The sequence below is a fragment of the Pristiophorus japonicus genome, chromosome 11, assembly GCF_044704955.1.
Source record: "Pristiophorus japonicus isolate sPriJap1 chromosome 11, sPriJap1.hap1, whole genome shotgun sequence".
NCBI lineage: Eukaryota > Metazoa > Chordata > Chondrichthyes > Pristiophoridae > Pristiophorus > Pristiophorus japonicus.
The window spans coordinates 201540548-201560750 of record NC_091987.1 but is presented as its reverse complement, the minus strand read 5'-3'; the positions used below and the strand labels follow the sequence as shown (position 1 = coordinate 201560750).

General features: G+C 44.2%; 1 protein-coding gene across 1 annotated transcript in view; it reads left to right on the top strand.

Annotated features, from left to right (window-relative positions):
- The window catches only part of LOC139275911 (cytotoxic and regulatory T-cell molecule-like), a 65345-nt gene that overhangs the window by 42879 nt on the left and 2263 nt on the right, over window positions 1-20203 (top strand). Inside the window, exons 12-16 of the mRNA XM_070893127.1 lie at window positions 821-925; window positions 1011-1058; window positions 3279-3383; window positions 9075-9224; window positions 14246-14335. Coding sequence (XP_070749228.1) covers window positions 821-925; window positions 1011-1058; window positions 3279-3383; window positions 9075-9224; window positions 14246-14335 — 498 coding nt within the window. The remainder of the gene's footprint in view (window positions 1-820; window positions 926-1010; window positions 1059-3278; window positions 3384-9074; window positions 9225-14245; window positions 14336-20203) is intronic.

The following is a 20203-nucleotide window of genomic DNA, read 5'->3' as shown; positions in this document are numbered from 1 at the left end:
GAGTCTGGTTTGCCGCACACTCCTTCTGCTGCCTGCGTTTGTTTTCTGCATGCTCTCGGCGACGAGACTCGAGGTGCTCAGTGCCCTCCCTGATGCTCTTCCTCCACTTAGGGCGGTCTTGGACCAGGGATTCCCAGATGCCGGAGGGGATGTTGCACTTTATCAAGAATAGACCACTGAGATATTGAACACCCACCTGAACTTCCAAAACAGGCCATTATCACATCAAAAGGATGACAATGCAGCGTTCCCCCAGTACTGTATTAAAGTATCAGCCTAAATTTAGTGCCTTATACATCCGTAAGACATCCCAAAGCACTTCACATTGAGTTTATTACTTTTTGAAATGTAGTTGTTGTTGTTTTGTACACAAATACACTGCCAATTTGTGCAAAGCAAAATCCCACAAACAAAATGAGATGAATGTCAAATAATTTGTTTTTAGTGGTTTGGCTGAGGGATTAATGCTGGTCAGGATACCCGGAGAACTCCCTGCTCATCTTTGAAAAAGAGCGATTTGACCTCGTAAATCCATCTGAATGGGCAGGTGGGACTTTGGTTTAACATCTCATCTAAAAAATGGCACATTTGACAATACAATACTCCCTCAGCACAAAACTGAAGTGTCAACCAAGATTATGGGCTAAAACCAGGTATTGAGCATAAGCGCATAACTTTTTTTCATAGAACGAGAGCACTATCAACTGAGCTAAACTAACATTTATATAAACTTGTTACAGGAAGAGATTATTTGTTTAAAAACATTTGCCACCTCTTTTTGGATTGACCTTTAAAACCTGATGTTTTTTGCCCCCACCAGCAGTAAGTGAGACAGCATCAAGTCGAAACTCAACACCCAGCACGGAGTTACCTGTCACAGAGATTCAACAAAACACCTTCCAGAATATGGCAGATGCATTCACCTGTGAGTTAGCTGTTTATAAAACAAAAATATTTTCTTTTAAAAAGTATAATTCATATATTTTTAACTCAATTTTTTAATTTTTCAGCAAGTAACAGCAATCCCCTCAATTCAACTGAAAACAAAGAGACAAATGGTATGCAATTGTTACATTCTTTACGTTGATAAAATACATTTCCTCAATATTTATAAATGTGAATGATAGTAACATATCCTGTCATTTTCAACACATAGGTGACCGTACAATTAATTGTTTCTTTAACATCTACTTATACACTCTAATCCATTGTAGTAACCAATCGGCTGGGGGGCTGAGAATGGTGTATCTCTCTCCTAAATATTTTTTGTATGCAATATGTCCCCCTCTCCAAATCTCAATATTGTTCCTGATAACCCTTCCCAGTGTGCTTTTCTCCATTTCATAGAATCATAGAATAGTACAGCGTAGAAGGAGCCCATTCAGCTCATCAAGTCTGCGCTGGCTCTTTCGAAGAGCAATCCATTTAGCCCACTCCACTGCTCTTTCCCCATATCCTTGCAACTTTTTCTTTTTTGAGTATTTATCCAATTTCCTTTTGAAGGCTATTGCTGAATCTATATCCACCACCCTATCAGGCAGTGCATTCCAAATCCTAACCACTCGTTGCGTAAAAAAGTTTTTCCTCGTGTCACCTCTGGTTCTTTTGCCAATCACCTTAAATCTTTGCCCTCTCGTTATCGACCCTTCAGCCACTGGAAACAGTTTCTCTTTATTTACTCTACCTAAACCCTTCATGACTTTAAACCCCTCTATCAAATCACCTCTTAGCCTTCTCTGTTCTCCAGAGAACCCTAGCTTCTTTAGTCTATCCGCATAACTATAATCCCTCATCCCTGGAACCATGCAAGTAAATCTCTTCTGTACCCTCTCCAAAGCCTCACATCCTTGCAGAATACTCGAGCTGGTGCATGGATGACTAAGGTATTAAATTAGTACTTTGCATCAGTGTTTACCAAGGAAGAGGGCTTTATCAAAGCTATGGTAAACAGGGACGTTGTCGGGATACTCACCATCTGCAAACTTCAGCTCATTCAAAGCTCTGCTGCCTGGATCTTATCCCACACCATGTCCCACACATTCATCATCCCTGACCTTGCTGACCTACATTGGCTACCATCCTCCAATACACCGCAAAAAATTCTCATCTGAGTGTTTAAATACCATCATGTCCTTGCCCTTCCCTAGTTCTTTAACCTATCATCCCTCCAAATTTCTGTTCCTCTTACTGGACATTTGTGAATTCCCCCTCCTTTCACCCCACCATTGGAAGACATGTCCTCAACCATCTAGGTCCTATGCCTCTCCACCTCTCTCACCTCTTTTAAGGCCCTCTTTAAAACCCACCTCTTTGACCAACCCCTCCTGATATCTCCTTTGTCTCTGCATCCATTTTTGTCTGATTACACCTCTGCAAAATGCCATGGGACTTTTTCTATGTTAAAGGTACTATATAAATGCAAGTTGTTGTTGTGTTACATCAACTGGTCTGAGATTGGGGAGTATCTCTTCTGCAATTATAGCATTGTTTTCCTTTGGGTAGCTGACATTATCTTTCAGAAATTAGAGCCTGTGGTCTTTGGCAGTATGTCAATATTTTCAAGGATCCTACAGAGAAAAGTTTGGAAAACATTACATAATATACAGCAGTATTGTATTTGCTTTTGAACATACTGGATCTTCAAACTATCAGTAATAAAATATTTAAAGGGTTGCAGTTAACTGTATCAAGGGACTGATCAGTTTCGGAAAACTCTTCAACTTTAAATGCTGAATGTAGAATTTACTCCTGGTTAACTGGTGACCATTAGTATATCTGCAGTGATAAGTCACAGTTGCAATACTCTTGTATAATGGACATCACACATCATCCAGCAAACCAACATTCACTGACATTGGCTGACAACCCCTCACAGCAGATTAAATAAAGCTTACTCCTCAAACTTGAAGTTTCTTAATCCAAAATATCTTTATGTTATTTAATATAAATTGTGCAAAAGGTTGTGTGCTATTTTATGAAAATGCTTAATTGAAACTACTGAATAATTTTTTTTAATTCAAGCAAAAATGACTAAAAATTAGAAGACTAACCACAAATACACAGAAAAGTAAAACCGTGCACTTTAAGAACAGATTCCATAACCTTGCGCTTCAGATCATGTTATAAAAGTGTTAAAACTTGGCTTTCCTGATTCAGCATAACCTGAACACCCCTCCTTAAATACCTTTATATTTATTCTAAGTATCCATGAATCAATAACTATTTTACTTTGATGTGTGCAGTAATACAAAGTGCAATTCTGTATTTATTTTTCAAAGGGACCATATTCAACTCTACAACTGCCTGGAGTAAAACAAACTCTTCATCACTGGAACGTGACGATAACACAACTGCCACAACAAAATGTGAAAACAATCAAAACAGTAAGTCAGTCTGCAAACTAACTTTTATGTTATTATGAAATCCACAATCATAGGAGTGAAATAAGCAAAACAACACTGGAAGAAAGATTATATTGTAATGAATGATACCTAGAGCAGCTCAATGGCCCCAAGTTTCCACATGATTTGCTCCTGATTTTTAGGATCAACTGGTGTAGAACGGAGTATCTTAGAAATCGGAATTCTCGTCATTTAGTTTGCTCCAGTTCTAGTCAGTTAGAACAGTTTCACTTTGGAACAGAATTTTTTTTTCAAAAGGGGGCGTGTCCGGCCACTTACGCCTGTTTTCAAAGTTTCGTGAGTGAAAACTTACTCCAAACTAACTTAGAATAGAGTAAGTGAAGATTTTTGTACGCTCGAAAAAACCTTGTCTACACTTTAGAAAATCAGGCGTAGGTTACAAATCAGGTGTAGGGAATGGGGGGGGGGGGTTTAAAGGAAAGTTTACAAACATTAAACACTTCAGTTTTACAAATAAAGAGCCATCATCAATAATAAATGATAAATACATCAATAAATCAACCAATAAATCAATCAAAAAAAATTTATAAGAAATAATTTTTTTTTCAAATCAATAAATAAAAAATTTTCTACTTACCGATTGCAGCACCGGGAGCCCTCCAACAGCGTGCTGGGATGCCCCTCCCCCCCTCCCCCGCCCCCCCCCCCCCCCCCAGTGTGTCTCTGTCAGTGTCTCTATCTCTCTGTCTGTCTGTGTGTGTCTCTCATTCTCTGTCTGTCAGTGTCTGTGTTTCTGACAGCGAGGGGAGGGGGAGGAGGCGGGTAGAGGGAGAGAGGGGGGGAGCAGAGGGAGGGAAGGGGGAGGGATGGGGAGAAGGGGGAGGGGGGAAAGCGGGAGGGGGGAGAGGGGAGAAGGGGGAGGGGGGGAGAAGGGGATAAAGGGGAGAAGGGGGAGAAAGAAGATGGGGGGGAGGAGATGGGGGGAAGGAGATGGGGGGAAGGAGATGGGGGGAAGGAGATGGGGGGGTAGGGGGAAGGAGAAGGGGGAAGGGGGCTGAACGGGCTGGGCCCGAGACTTCGGGCAAGGCCTGTCCCCAGCACCAGATTTACAAGTAGGTGGCATTGGGTCGGGTCGGGGGGAGCACGGGTCGGGGGGTTGGTGGGAGGGAGGTCGGTTCGGTTCGGGAGGAGGGAGGGAGAGGGAGGTCAGGTCGGGGGGAGGGAGGTCAGGTCGGATCCAGTCCGGGGGGTGGGGGGGTGAAGCGGGAGTCGGGTCGGGTCCGGTCCGGGGGGGGGGGGGAGCAGGAGTCGGGTCAGGTCCGGAGCCGGGGGAGGCGCGGGAGTCGGGTCCTGTCCGGGGGCGTGGGGAAAGCGGGAGTCGGGTCGGGTCCGGAGGCGGGGGGGGCGGGAGTTGGGTCGGGTCAGGTCCGGAGGCGGGAGGGGGGGGCGGGGGGAAGTGGGAGTCGGGTCGGGTCGGGTCCGGAGGAAGCGGGAGTCCATTCGGTGTCGGGTCTGGTCTGGAGGTGGGGGGCGGGAAGCGGGAGTCGGGTCGGTGTCGGGTCCGCGGGCGGGGGGGTGGTGAGGAAGCGGGAGTCGAGTCGGGTTGGGAGGAAGCAGGAGCTAGGCGTGGGAGGAGCCTTATTCACGCAGCCCCAGTGAGGCCATTCGGCCAGGGCTAGGGGCTGCATGCTTCAGGCCCCTCCCACACAGTTTCGGGCGCCTGGAGCGCGCATGTGCAGAGGTCCCGGCACTGTTTTCAGTGCAGGGACCTGGCTCCACCCCCTACAGCTTGTGCTGCGCTGCGCCGAGGGCCAGAAGACCTGCAGAGAGGTGGAGAATCTGGAGGGTTTTTTTAGGCGCACTATGTGGCGCGAAAAACGGGCGTCCAGGTCGGGACTGCGCCGTTCTAGGCGCGGCTCGAAACTTGGGCCCAGTGTCTCTACTAGCAGAGTTGAATTCCTTTTCAGAGAGAGTTTAAAGTTTCAGTACAGGTATTACCCTCAAATAACATTCAGTGTGAAATTGGTCTTGGTCGGTGGTGCAAAATGTGCAATAGCAAATCAGCAGTCTGTTTTACACTTATTTTTCCATTGACCTCAATGAAATTAGGCAGGATATAAAACAGGCTGGCGATTCGCTACCGCCCATGATTTCATCCCCATTCAGTCTTGACTACCCTGAAAGGGTGAGTTACAGCACTGCTCACCCAGGCTGCTAGGCAAAGCCTCGACACAAGATCACCAAGACTTGCATTTATATAGCGCCTTTCATGAGCACCAAAGTGCTTTGCAGCCAATTATGTACTTTTGGAGTGTAGTCACTGTTGTAATGTGGGAAATGATGCACAGCAAACTCCCACAAGCAGCAATGTGATAATGACCAGATAATCTGTTTTTTTGTTATGCTGTTGGAGAAATAAAAATTGGTCAGGACACCTGCTCCTTGAAATAATGCCCTAGAATCTTTTACATCCACCTGAGAGAGCAGGCGGGGCCTCGATTCATCCAAAACACGGCACCTCCGACAGTGCAGCGCTCCCTCAGCATCACACTGGCGTGTCAACCTAGATTTATATGCTCCAGTCCCTGGAGTGGGACTTAAACTCACAACCTTCAAACTCAGAGGCAAGTGTGCTACCCACTGAGCCACATCTGACTCTCCAATATGGGCAGGGAAAACTCATGATATAAATATAGGCAGGGAAAGCCTTCTGGCCCATTCTAACTTATCCATCAGAACAAATCTAAGGTTCCCTCCCCTTCTAATGACAGTATTCAACTGTTTAACTGTTTCTTAAGCTGTTTTTCTATTGGGTTTAGTGGAGTGCTAGAAATGCCAGCTCCAACGCGTGTGCTTGATGTAACTAGTGGCAACCCCTTTCCAACCGTCGGCGGGAGTGAATCTACTTCACTAAACGCAATATAAAAGCAGCTTTATTTTTTGCCTCCCCTACCTTGTCTAGAATACTATTAAATATATTGATTGCACTTTGTGAACAAGAACTTGTTGCCTTTCAAAATGAAGAAAGTCTTCTTGAGCAGTCAGTGGAAGAAAACAGGTGGAAGTCTTGTCCAGCACAAAGAAATTCCATGTTCTGTCACCCATACTTTTAGCATTGATGGGATTAACAAAGAAGTTTACAGCACAAAGGGAATGAAATTGGATAGCAACACAAAACAGGCGGTATCATATCAGTCACCCGTTATACGCCCCGCCTGATATTCAGTTCCATTCACTTCAATGGACTGCATCCCAGAGTACTTAAGGAGGTGGCCTTGGAAATAGTGGATGCGTTGACAATCATTTTCCAACATTCCATTGACTCTGGATCAGTTCCTATGGAGTGGAGGGTAGCCAATGTAACCCCACTTTTTAAAAAAGGAGGGAGAGAGAAAACAGGGAATTATAGACCGGTCAGCCTGACATCGGTAGTGGGTAAAATGATGGAATCAATTATTAAGGATGTCATAGCAGTGCATTTGGAAAGAGGTGACATGATAGGTCCAAGTCAGCATGGATTTGTGAAAGGGAAATCATGCTTGACAAATCTTCTGGAATTTTTTGAGGATGTTTCCAGTAGAGTGGATAAGGGAGAACCAGTTGATGTGGTATATTTGGACTTTCAGAAGGCGTTCGACAAGGTCCCACACAAGAGATTGATGTGCAAAGTTAGAGCACATGGGATTGGGGGTAGTGTACTGACATGGATTGAGAACTGGTTGTCAGACAGGAAGCAAAGAGTAGGAGTAAATGGGTACTTTTCAGAATGGCAGTCAGTGACTAGTGGGGTACCGCAAGGTTCTGTGCTGGGGCCCCAGCAGTTTACACTGTACATTAATGATTTAGATGAGGGGATTAAATGTAGTATCTCCAAATTTGCGGATGACACTAAGTTGGGTGGCAGTGTGAACTGCGAGGAGGATGCTGTGAGGCTGCAGAGCGACTTGGATAGGTTAGGTGAGTGGGCAAATGCATGGCAGATGAAGTATAATGTGGTTAAATGTGAGGTTATCTACTTTGGTGGTAAAAACAGAGAGACAGACTATTATCTGAATGGTGACAGATTAGGAAAAGGGGAGGTGCAAAGAGACCTGGGTGTCATGGTACATCAGTCATTGAAGGTTGGCATGCAGGTGCAGCAGGTGGTTAAGAAAGAAAATGGCATGTTGGCCTTCATAGCAAGGGGATTTGAGTACAGGGGCAGGGAGGTGTTGCTACAGTTGTACAGGGCATTGGTGAGGCCACACCTGGAGTATTGTGTACAGTTTTGGTCTCCTAACCTGAGGAAGGACATTCTTGCTATTGAGGGAGTGCAGCGAAGGTTCACCAGACTGATTCCCGGGATGGCGGGACTGACCTATCAAGAAAGACTGGATCAACTGGGCTTGTATTCACTGGAGTTCAGAAGAATGAGAGGGGACCTCATAGAAACATTTAAAATTCTGACGGGGTTAGACAGGTTAGATGCAGGAAGAATGTTCCCAATGTTGGGGAAGTCCAGAACCAGAGGTCACAGTCTAAGGATAAGGGGTAAGTCATTTAGGACCGAGATGCGGAGGAACTTCTTCACCCAGAGAGTGGTGAACCTGTGGAATTCTCTACCACAGAAAGTTGTTGAGGCCAATTCACTAAATATATTCAAAAATGAGTTAGATGAGGTCCTTACTACTCAGGGGATCAAGGGGTATGGCGAGAAAGCAGGAATGGGGTACTGAAGTTGAATGTTCAGCCATGAACTCATTGAATGGCGGTGCAGGCTAGAAGGGCCGAATGGCCTACTCCTGCACCTATTTTCTATGTTTCTATGTTTCTATGAATATTGACTGTGTGATATAATGGCCAGCAAAAGCAATTCCACAAGTTCAATTTCACTCCTCAACTAGTCTTTTCCTCCAAGATGAAGGCGAGCAGTAGTCATAACAAGGTGATAAAAGAATCAAAATTGATCTTACAGAATAAGGATATATATATATATATAAAACATGAAACTAAAATAGAAAATGAGGATTATACAGCAGATTTGTCAGCACTGGTATAGAGAGAAACACAGATTAATGTTTCAGGAAAACCCTTCATCAGAACTGAAAACTGAAATATTAGGAATTTCCCAGCAGAGTTGGAAAAAGGGTGAATGCTGATGGACCAGCTGTATATGTCTGCTTTTTCTTCAGCACTTGCTGTTTTTTTCATCTGTATTATATAAAGACATGTTTACAAATATTTGGCAAGTTAATCAACCAAGATTCTGAATAAATCAAAGTGAAAATAAAATCTATAAAGAAGATATATTTCAAAATATATCAATCAATCCAACAAATCTGTTTCTTGGAAAATGTGCAGCGATCTGAATATGAGGAAATCATTGCAGACTCAGAAGTGGTGGCTGAATGCAATTACTGTGTTTTTATGCTGACGGAGGATATATATAAAAGAATTCTGTAATAAAACAGAAAATGATGGAAATACTCAGCAGGTCAGGCAGCAACTCTGGAGAGAGAAACAGAGTTAATGTTTCAGATCGATGGCCTTTCATCAGAACTGGATAAAAGATACAAATGTAACAGATTTTAAGCAAGAGCAGGGGCAGGGAAAGAATTCTATGTTGGATTATTTACTGTAATTGTCAGTAATATAAAGACCATTCAAAAATGGATTTCTCTATGTTTTCTACTTGCAGGTAATCATTATTAACCTAGTTTGTGTTCTTTACAGTGGAAAATAATGAAAAGCAGGAGAAACAACAAATGAATAAGAGTGGTGCCTTATTACTGATACTCGTAGCTTTCCTGATCTGTGGTCTACTCATTGTGGTCCAATTATTTGTGCTGAAACTAAGGAAGGAGCATTTAAAATGGAGAAAACGTAAGTCTATTTTTAATGCCATTTATAGCTTTGAAAATTTCCTGCTGTCCCCTACCCGCATAATAAGTACTGACTTATTTGCTGAAATACAGTTCCACACGGTTACCCTCCAATACGGAGGCATGGTTGCAAAGTGACCATGGTTGGGAACTAAATATTGCAGGATACTTAACTTTTAGAAGAGATAGGCAAAATGGAAGAGGAGGAGGGGTAGCCCTGATAATAGAGGATGGGATAAAGACAGTAGAGAGAAAGGACCTTAGCTCCGAAAATCAAGTAGATTCAGTTTGGGTGGAGCTAAGAAACAGCAAGGGGCAGAAACATTGGTGGGAGTTGTCTATCGGCCCCCAAACAGTAGGGCAGAGTATAAATCAACAAATTAGAGGTGCATGTAACAAGGGTAATACTGTAATCATGGGGAACTTTAATTTACATATAGACTGAGCAAACCAAATTTGCAGTAATAATGTGGAGGATGAATTCATGGGATGTATACAAGATTGTTTTCTGGATTAGTATGTTGAGGAACTAAATAGGGAACAGGCTATTTTAGATCTAGTATTGTGCAACGAGAAAGGGTTCATTAATAACCTTGTAGTAAAGGGGCCCTTGGAGAAAAGTGACCATAATATGAAAGAATTTTATATTAATTTTTAAAATAATGTAGTTAAATCCGAAACTAGGGTCTTACAAAGCAAAATCTAAACAAAGCAAATTACGTAGGTATGAGAGTCGAGTTGACTGAGGTAGATCGGGAAACTACATGAAAAGGTATGATGGAAGACAAGCAACAGTTAGCATTTAAAGAAATAATACATAATTTACAACAAATATACATTCCTTTAAAGCACCAAAACCCCACAGGAAAAGTGGTCCAATTGTGGCTACAAGAGAAGTTATAACCTGTCCAGAACCTGGGGAAGTCCAGAACCAGGGGACACAGTCTTCGGATAAGGGGGAGACCATTTAGGACTGAGATGAGGAGAAACTTCTTCACTCAGAGAGTTGTTAGCCTGTGGGATTCCCTGCCGCAGAGAGTTGTTGATGCCAGTTCATTGGATATATTCAAGAGGGAGTTAGATATGGCCCTTACGGCTAAGGGGATCAAGGGGTATGGAGAGAAAGCAGGAAAGGGGTACTGAGGGAATGATCAGCCATGATCTTATCGAATGGTGGTGCAGGCTCGAAGGGCCGAATGGCCTACTCCTGCACCTGTTTACTATGTTTCTATGTTTAAAGATAGCGTCTTAGATCAAAGGAAGAGGCTTATTATGTTGCCAAAAAGAGCAGTAAGCCTGAGCATTGGGAGGATTTTAGAATTCAGCAAAGGAGAACCAAGAAATTGATAAAGAAAGGGAAAATAGAATGAGAGTAAACTAGCGAAAGACATAAAAACAGACTGTAAAAGCTTCCATAGGTATGTAAAAAAGGAAAAGATTAGCGAAAGTAAATGTTGGTCCCTTAGAGGCTGAGACAAGAGAAATTATAATGGGGAATAAGGAAATGGCAGAGAAATTAAACAAATACTTTGTATCTGTCTTCACGGAAGAAGATGCAAAAAACCTCCCGGAAATAGTGCAGAACCAAAGGTCGAGCGAGAATGAGGAACTGAAAGAAATTAGTACAGGTTGAGCGTCCGAAATCTGGAGTTCCGAAAATCAGAATGTTCCGGAATCCGGACCGATCTGTGGTGGGGTCATCTGAAATCCGGACCCGCCGCCACCCAGCCCCGCTGGACTCCTCCACCTCTGGACTTCCTCACCCGGACCTCTCCCTCGCTCGGCCACCGCCCGGATCTCTCCCCCGCTTGGCCACCACCCGGATCTCTCCCCGGCTCGGATCTCTCCCCCGCTCGGACCTTTCTCCTGCTCGCACCCATCCCCCCTTACCTCAGCCGCCACCCGGAACCCCCCCCCCCTCCCCTTGGCCGCCTCCCCTTGGCCGCTGGGAGGCGCTAACGGGGCGCAATTGTCTTTTCGCCCAGAGGTGGGTGGTACTTGCGCCTGGGGCGAAATTGCCCCCAGGATTTGGGGGATGATTTGCTGGTAGTGCTGAGGTCCATGATTTGCACCCCGGGCCAGCGCACACCCAGCCATGACGTCAGCGCCGACCGCTCACCGCCCAGCGCTGACCCCTTTGCGCCCAGGGGACGTGAGGCTGGCGCGGGCCAATGTCCGTGCCTGGGGTGCCCCTTAAAGGATGGCCATGTGCGCCCTGGGCCGCCATGTTCTTTTGTCGGCCGACTCTTCTGTCAGCCCGACAATGGTGACCCTCATGCAGCCCGGCACTCCTCTTTAGGTGCCGGGCCGCTGAACCGGTCGAGATTGACCCTCGTGGCCCAGTGGTGGCCACCAAAGGTCTTTCAGAGTCCGCAGTGGCCCTCCCCTTTAACTGAAGGGGCGGGGCGTTGTGGTGTGTCAGCTCTACCGCTGATCTATGCAGCGTGTAGCTGACCTCAGGATCGGGAGCACCTGAGACAACCCTCCGCCTCATTTGAGGGGCGCAAAGGGCAATTCTACGCCAGGGCGGAACTTCTCGTCTGGGCGGAAAAGTCCCGGCCCGGAAGCCTACCACCCCCAAACGGACAACCGGGCAATTTCGTCCCAAGATGTCTTAGTATAATTATATAGGGTCCTGGTGAGACCACACCTGGAGTATTATGTACAGTTTTGGTCTCCTTACCAAAGGAGTCTCCTTGCCATAGAGGGAGTGCAACGAAGGTTCACCAGACTGATTCCTGGGATGGGGAAAGGGTTTGACCTATGAGGAGAGATTGAGTAGACTAGGTCTATATTTCTCTAAAATTTAGAAGAATGAGAGGTGCTCTCATTGAAACATACAAAATTCTTTATAAGCTTGACAGGGTAGATGCAGAGAGGATGTTTCCCCTGGATGGGGAGTCTAGAACCAGAGGTCACAATCTCAGAACAAGAGGTCAGCCATTTTGGACTGAGTTGAGGAGGAATCTCTTCACTCAGAGGGTGGTGACTCTTTGGAATTCTCTACGCCAGAGGGCTGTGGAGGCTCAGTCGTTGAGTATATTCAAGACAGAGATCGATAGGGAATCAAGGGATATTAGGATAGTGCAGGAAAGTGGAGTTGAGGTAGAAGATCAGCCATGATCTTATTGAATGCTGGAGCAGGCTCGAGAGGCCGAATGGCCTACTCCTATTTCTTATGTTCTTATACCTCACCCAAGTGCCCATTATATATGTGTGAGGCTTGACAGTGAGGATTGGCAGGCTACCCATCTGTGGAGAATATCACAGCCAAGCTCAATACCATTAATATGAATACATTCACAGGTCCTGCACTGCCATTGGGGACTCTTGCTCAAAGGGGCTGAGTTTTGGCACGGTTGTAGCTTTATCTTCCACCGCTGCAGTTTTCAAGTGAGGCCCTCACTGAGAGCACAGGATCGGATAATTTATTTTTTCGGGGCCAATGCATGGTAGAACAATAAGAACATAAGAAATAGGAACAGGAGTAGGCCATACGGCCCCTCGAACCTGTTCCGCCATTTAATAAGATCATGGCTGATCTGATCATGGACTCAGCTCCACTTCCCCGCCCGCTCCCCATAATCCCTTATCCCCTTATCGTTTAAGAAACTGTTTATTTCTGTCTTAAATTTATTCAATGTCCCAGCTTCCACAGCCCTCTGAGAGAAGAAATTTCTCATCTGTTTTAAATGGGCGGTCCCTTATTCTAAGATCATGCCCTCTAGTTCCAGTTTCCCCCATCAGTGGAAACATCCACTCTGCACACTCTGCATCCACCTTGTCAAGACCCCTCATAATCTTATATGTTTCGATAAGATCACCTCTCATTCTTCTGAATTCCAATGAGTAGAGGCCCAACTACTCAACCTTTCCTCATAAGTCAACCCCCTCATCCCCAGAATCAACCTAGTGAACCTTCTCTGAATTGCCTCCAAAGCAAGTATGTCCTTTCGTAAATATGGAAACCAAAACTGCACGCAGTATTCCAGGTGTGGCCTCACCAATATCTTATATAACTGTTGCAAGACTTCTCTGCTTTTATACTCCATCCCCTTTGCAATAAAGGCCAAGATACCATTGGCCTTCCTGATCACTTGCTGTACGTGCATACTATCCTTTTGTGTTTCATGCATAAGTACCCCAGGTCCCGCTGTACTACGGAACTTTGCACTCTTTCTCCATTTAAATAATAACTTGCTCTTTGATTTTGTTTCTGCCAAAGTGCATGACCTCACACTTTGCAACATTATACTCCATCTGCCAAATTTTCGCCCACTCACTTAGCCTGTCTATATCCTTTTGCAGATTTTGTGTCCTCCTCACACATTGCTTTTCCTTCCCTCTTTGTATTGTCAGCAAACTTGGCTATGTTACACTCAGTCCCTTCTTCCAAGTCGTTAGTATAGATTGTAAATAGTTGGGGTCCCAGCACTGATTCCTGCGGCACCTCACTAGTTACTGGTTGCCAACCAGAGAATGAACCATTTATCCCGATTCTCTGTTTTCTGTTAGTTAGCCAATCCTCTATCCATGCTAATATATTACCCCCATCCCTGTGAACTTTTATCTTGTGCAGTAACCTTTTATGTGGCATCTTGTCAAATGCCTTTTGGAAGTCCAAATACACCACATCCACCGGTTCCCCTTTATCCACCCTGTTCATTACATCCTCAAAGAACTCCAGCAAATTTGTCAAACATGACTACCCCTTCATAAATCCATGCTGACTCTGCCTGACCGAATTTTGCTTTTCCAAATGTCCTGCTACTGCTTTTTTAATAATGGACTCCAACATTTTCCCAACCACAGATGTTAGGCTAACTGGTCTATAGTTGCCTGCCTTTTGTCTGCCTCCTTTTTTAAATCGGGGCGTTACATTTGCAGTTTTCCAATCTGCTGGGACCTCCCCAGAATCCAGGGAATTTTGGTAAATTACAACCAATGCATCCACAATAACCTTGAAGACTTTGTCACTGCACTTATAGATACCATAAAATATTTTAAATTTGCTTATTTCAGAAAAAGATGACTCTGATTTAACGGTGGACAGTAACAGATCAAACAAGTCAAGCAATGAAGAAAATGGTCGACCAGAACACAATAATCAAGGTAAGCTAGGGAAGATGATCAGCTGAGGACTTTGGTAGCATTTCAAACATAACATCATTAAGAGTTTATGCCATGAATACTATGAATTGACTGTCCTGCTCCATTTGATCAATTCTAATTTGGAGCATTCGGGGCCGCAATTGCCTTTTTGTGCAGAGCCGGCGATAACGGGACGCTAAAGGGTTTTCGACCGGGCATGGCATTAAGAGCATTTCCCCCAGGGCTCTGAGTGCGCAGTGGGCTTAGCGCTGCGCCCCGCAATTATCATAGCAGCGCAGCACACTCATGTTGACTAAGTCATCGCCGTGCGTGCCGACCCCTTTGCGCCCAGCGGAAGAAATTAGACCGCGGGAGCTAGGTCAGCACAGGGTGATGCCACAGACAGCTTCTCGGTGCAAGAAGCTGCGGTGACTATGGTGGCCCGGCCGCCCTTAAAGGTGAGGTGGAGCCATGGCGGCCACCATCTTTTTCGTGTCGGCCAACTTTTCAGTCGGCCCAACAATGACGGCCACTGGTTCGGCCGGGCCACCAACAGGCAGCCCGACACCCCCTCTTGGGTGCTGGACCACTGACCCAACGGAGACCCTCCCTGGTGGCCCAGTGGGCGGCACTGAAGTTGCTGCTCAGATCGCAGCGGCCCCCCCCCTTTAAGAGAAGGGAAGGGATGTTGCGACACAGCGGCATGACGTGGTGCATCAGCACTGACATTATCAGTGCCACGCTGATGTGTGGAGCGCGACGCTGAGCGTCGTGCGCCACATGCGCTGTACGAGCAACAACACAATTACTGCAAGCAGCATTTTTGTTCTATAAAGACAATTCCGCGCCGGGGCCGTGCTTCCCCCGTCGGTGCAAAAAACCCATCAATGTCAATTTGACCACGCCAAACCCAGCGCAGGGCAATTTTCGTCGCTTTGTCTCACAAAAATAATATTAAAAAAGAAATGAGATACATAAATTAAATTCACACTTAATTCTTTTTAAATTGAGGAATTAGGAGATCATCATCATCATAGGCAGTCCCTCGAAATCGAGGAAGACTTGCTTCCACTCTAGAAGTGAGTTTTCATGTGACTGTACAGTCCAATATGGGAATTACAGTCTCTGTAACAGGTGTTAAGAGAAACACCAAAGTGAATGGAGTTAAAAGCAAAGACAAACCAAAGCAACAAGTAGTGATGACAAGCTTGGATTCAAAAAGCCTATAGATTATTGAAGGAAGGAAAGAATGGGCCTGAATTTGTTGCAAACTTGATAGTAATTATGTATTAATGGTGTGCACCATGGTTAATATGTAAAAGTTCCAGGAAATAATGGAGTTGTGCCATGAGGTGCATTGCCCGATAGTTTGCTGGCATATTTGCGGCCCTCCATTGTTAGCCTTGCCAAAGCCGATAAAAGTCCTTTCTCACAGCTCAGCCTTCCACTGCAGTCAATGGTGATCGCCAATTTGCTGGATTTATGCCATTATTCAGACCACAGCCAGTCAGACTGAAAAATACTGACGTGGGTGACCTGGTAATGTGATTTATGACCAACACGTGACTCCCAGCCTGGGAGATCAATAAAAGGACCATTAAAGATATGAAGCCTCAACCCAGTCAAAACATCGGGGAAGTGCTCACGATTGGAATGTGCAGACACTAGAGATTACTATTTATAGCAATTTAAAACATTTTTTTTACTGTCATTAACATTTTAAAGTTGAGTTAGGTTGATTTTAGAACTGCAGCTCACTTACTTCCCAGTGCCACTGTTCTCAACCTGACTTATGGCATCTGTTCTCAAGTATTTATAATGCCATGTGTTTAGTCTGCGGGATAAGCCACTGACTGTGCCGTCACGAGGTCCTTGATTCACCATTGTCCTTGCCATGTCGTAAATGAATCGGCGTTTCAGCAAATTACGGCATAAATATTGATTTATATGAACAGGAAGATGAAAGGTGCCAAACACGTCATTCCAGCAATTTCAGGTCCTTTGGGAGGGAGGGAATTCTACAACTTTGAGCTCCTGGAGAAAATTTGATCACGTAGGAGGCTGCAAAGAGTCTCGATTTCAAAACAGTGAGCATGTAGAGGGGAGGAAGAGCATGTCGGATAACATATTTAGATCTTGGAAGGAACAAGAAATGAAATTTCAGAGAAGCACTGACCATTGTAATATTGATACAACAGACAGTAAAGGGAGAGAGAGAGGAAGAAAGAGATGAAGGAGGGGAGGGAGGGGTTGAAAATTATTGATAAGACAGAGATTGCCTCTCAGAAGACCAGCTTTTAAGTCTCAAAGGGTTTAAAGAGACCTAGTACAGTCCATGTCTGTTAGCGTGTATGACATTAAGATTAAAACATTCCCTTTATACTTGAGAAAAATAATTTCCATAGACCTCAAACCTTGAAAGAAAACTAAATCAATTTTAATTTTGTTCAATAAGATTTAAATAAATCAGTTTTCAAAATTGTTAGGCAATGAAAGTGGTACCTTGGTATTCATCTAACAATAGACAATTTCAAAAGAGTTACTTTTCATCTATCCAAATTAGTTTACAAGAGAATAACTCTGGTATACTTTCTGTAGTGTAATTGAATTGGTTACTATAGTCAGTGTTCTTGACAAAACAATTATTCCTCTGTTCATAATCCAGTACTTATCTATACTACCAGCACAGCTCTTTTCAACTTGCAGAAATTGTCCTTGCTATTTTTCCAAGCACAATTTCCTGTTTATAATTATCTTTACTCATGACACTGAAGCACCTCTACAAGTGAAAATGTAACGCCTCTTTCCATAAATTCTTTCATTGATAGGACTTCAGGTCACCTATTCTCACAACAATGCACCTCAATTTGAACTATCTAAACTATTGATTACCATCCTATTTCCCTATTTTGCACTTATTGTTGTTTCATTAGTTTCATTGAAGATTAATGGTGGGTTTATGAAACATATTCACACTGCAGTTAGAAACTTGGCTTGTTTCTGCAGAGAGTATCTTGAGCTGCTGGGTAACGCTGAGGTTATTACAGATCTGCCACTGCTGTTGATAGTGGTGGGACCAATTTGAGGTGATGAATTAAAGGGCTAGACTTTCCACTTCACATCGCCCATCTATGGCCCATCTATCCCCCAAAATGGGCCTCTAGCGCCCATTTTGAGCAAAAAGTGGAAACTAGGCCCAAAACATCGCCGGAAAAACAGGTGCCTAAGTTTCCACTTTGATCGCCGAGATGATCGCCCAAATGATCGCCCACACAAGGCCCATCCCAAGTTTCGGCACCTAGCATGCACTTCACTGGGCCGATGCAAAGCCCAAAAGAGTGTTGAAAAATAGTTGCTTTTTCAGGGCCTAAGCGAAGCAAATGGGCACTACGAACGCCATTTTTAACTTTGGAAGAAGGGTGGAGAATTAGTTGTGAGTCATTTAGAGAGTAAAATTGAAGAAAATTGTACTCAGAAATTTGGGACAAGGAACATAAATAGGTATTATCAACTTATTTATGCTAATATATTGGAATTATTTAGTAAATAGATTTTACATAGTGAAGTTATTTAATGATATTGTTGGGGCCTATCAAACTGACTGGTATACAGCTTAGAGAGTACAGAGAGGGCAGACTACAGTGATTAGAGAGTATAGAGTAGAGAGATTATTAAAATTAGTGAAAGTAATTATTGATAGTGATTATTGGGCCTATGCTTTCCCTGCCTTTAATTGCAACTGCTCACACACTGGTTACTGAAAGGATCAATCGAAGAGGTGGCACAGTAATGCGTAGACAGAGACGAAGACAGAGGAGGAGACCGTATAGCCAACAAAGGTACTTGGAAAAGCAATCCTACCTGAACTTGTCTGAAAGTACTCGTCTTAGGAGGCTGCGATTCTGGAAGGAGCTCATCGATGAGATATGTCAACTCGTCAAGGATGATCTGCAGCCTTCCAGCACCATCAGAACCGCACTGTCCGTTGAGGTGAAGGTTACTGCTGCCCTAGCCTTTTACGCATCGGGATCTTTTCAGGCTTCAGCTGGTGACATCTGCCATATCTCTCAGCACGCTACACACTGCTGCATTCGACAGGTGACTGAAGCCCTTTACACTCGCAGGTTGGACTTCATAAGCTTCCCAATGACCAGGGAGGCACAGACCGAGAAGGCTTTGGGTTTCTCGAGAATAGCAGACTTCCCCAAGGTGCAGGGAGCAATAGACTGCAAGCACATTGCCCTGAAAGCACCCTTAAAGAACACGGAGGTGTTTCATAACAGAAAGGGGTCCCACTCACTAAATGTGCAGCTTGTTGTCGACCACAATCAAACAATTATGACAGTAAATGCTACATTTCCTGGCAGCATCCATGATGCGCACATCTTGCGTGAAAGTGCTATCCCTGACCTGTTTGCCAATCAGCCAGAAGATCATGGTTGGATGCTGGGGGATAAAGGATATGGCCTTGCCAGTTGGCTCATGACCTCTCTGCGTAATCCTGTCACTGAAGCACAGAAACGGTATAATGAAAGTCACATAGCGACTCGCAACATCGTTGAAAAGACAATTGGAGTCCTAAAGCAGCGCTTCAGATGCCTGGATCATTCCGGAGGCAGCCTCCAGTACCTCCCTGATCAGGTAGCAGAGTTTATTGTGGTGTGTTGCATGCTGCATAACCTAGCTATAAAGAGAGGACAAATAATGCCAGATCATGCTGAAGGTCCACCTCCAGAAGGAGATGAGACAGAAGAAAGCAGCCGGCGAGGATGAAGAGGAGGAACAGGCGGGAGAGGACATGGGCGAGGACATAGGAGAGCTTAGTCAGCATGGCGATCTAGCACTGGTACCACCACACCTTTCCCGAAGACCAGTAGCTAGTGGCAGTTACACGGCCACTAAGCTTTTGCGTCAGCAGCTCATTAATGAACGCTTCGCATGAACTACTATTGTTGATATTCAACCGTTCAATTACAGTTACGGTGAATCAAAAGTTTCATTTCCGTGGGGAAACAGAAAAAAAAAACAAATATGCATAAAAAACTGTACGTTGTAAGTAACTAAGAGAGAAGGTACAAAAGTTGTAGAAATGTTTTTTAATTAAGAAACACAATTTTTTTTAAGAACTAATGAATAACACCCTCCCTCCAACCCCCCCACACACCGACCCACCCTTCCCTCAAAATCCCCAAAACGTTTGAAGAAGAAATTGAACATCTAAGTATTAATAACAAGTGGCCATTTAAGTAATGATAACAAGTGATCATTTAAGTGTTGATAACAAGTGACCATTTAAGTAATAATAACAAGTGACCATTTAAGTAATAATACCAAGTGAACTTCTAAGTAATAATAACAAGTGACCATTTCAGTGATGATAAGAAGCGACCATTTAAATAATAATAATAAGTGACCATTTCAGTGATGATAACAAGTGACCATTTAGTCAATAATAACAAGTGACCATTTCAGTGATGATAAGAAGCAACCATTTAAGTAATAATAACAAGTGACCATTTCAGTAACGATAACAAGTGACCATTTCAGTAACGATAACAAGTGACCATTTCAGTAACGATAACAAGTGACCATTTCAGTAAGAATGGAAAGTGAACAGTTCAGTAATAATAACAAGTGAACATTTAAGTATTGAATACAAGTGCCCAATTTAGCAACAACAACAAAAGAATAATAAAGTGATAATAACAAGCGAACATTTTTGAAACAAGTGAACTATTGAAAAGCACTCCACCCTCCCTACCTGCGGCCACATTTCCCTCCAGATCCTGTGTCACACCCCGTGTTCGAACCCCACCCGCCCATTTTGGTCTACGCAGAGTGGCACGGCCAAGACTTCCTGCCGTGGTGGAGGTAACGGAGCGGAAGCAG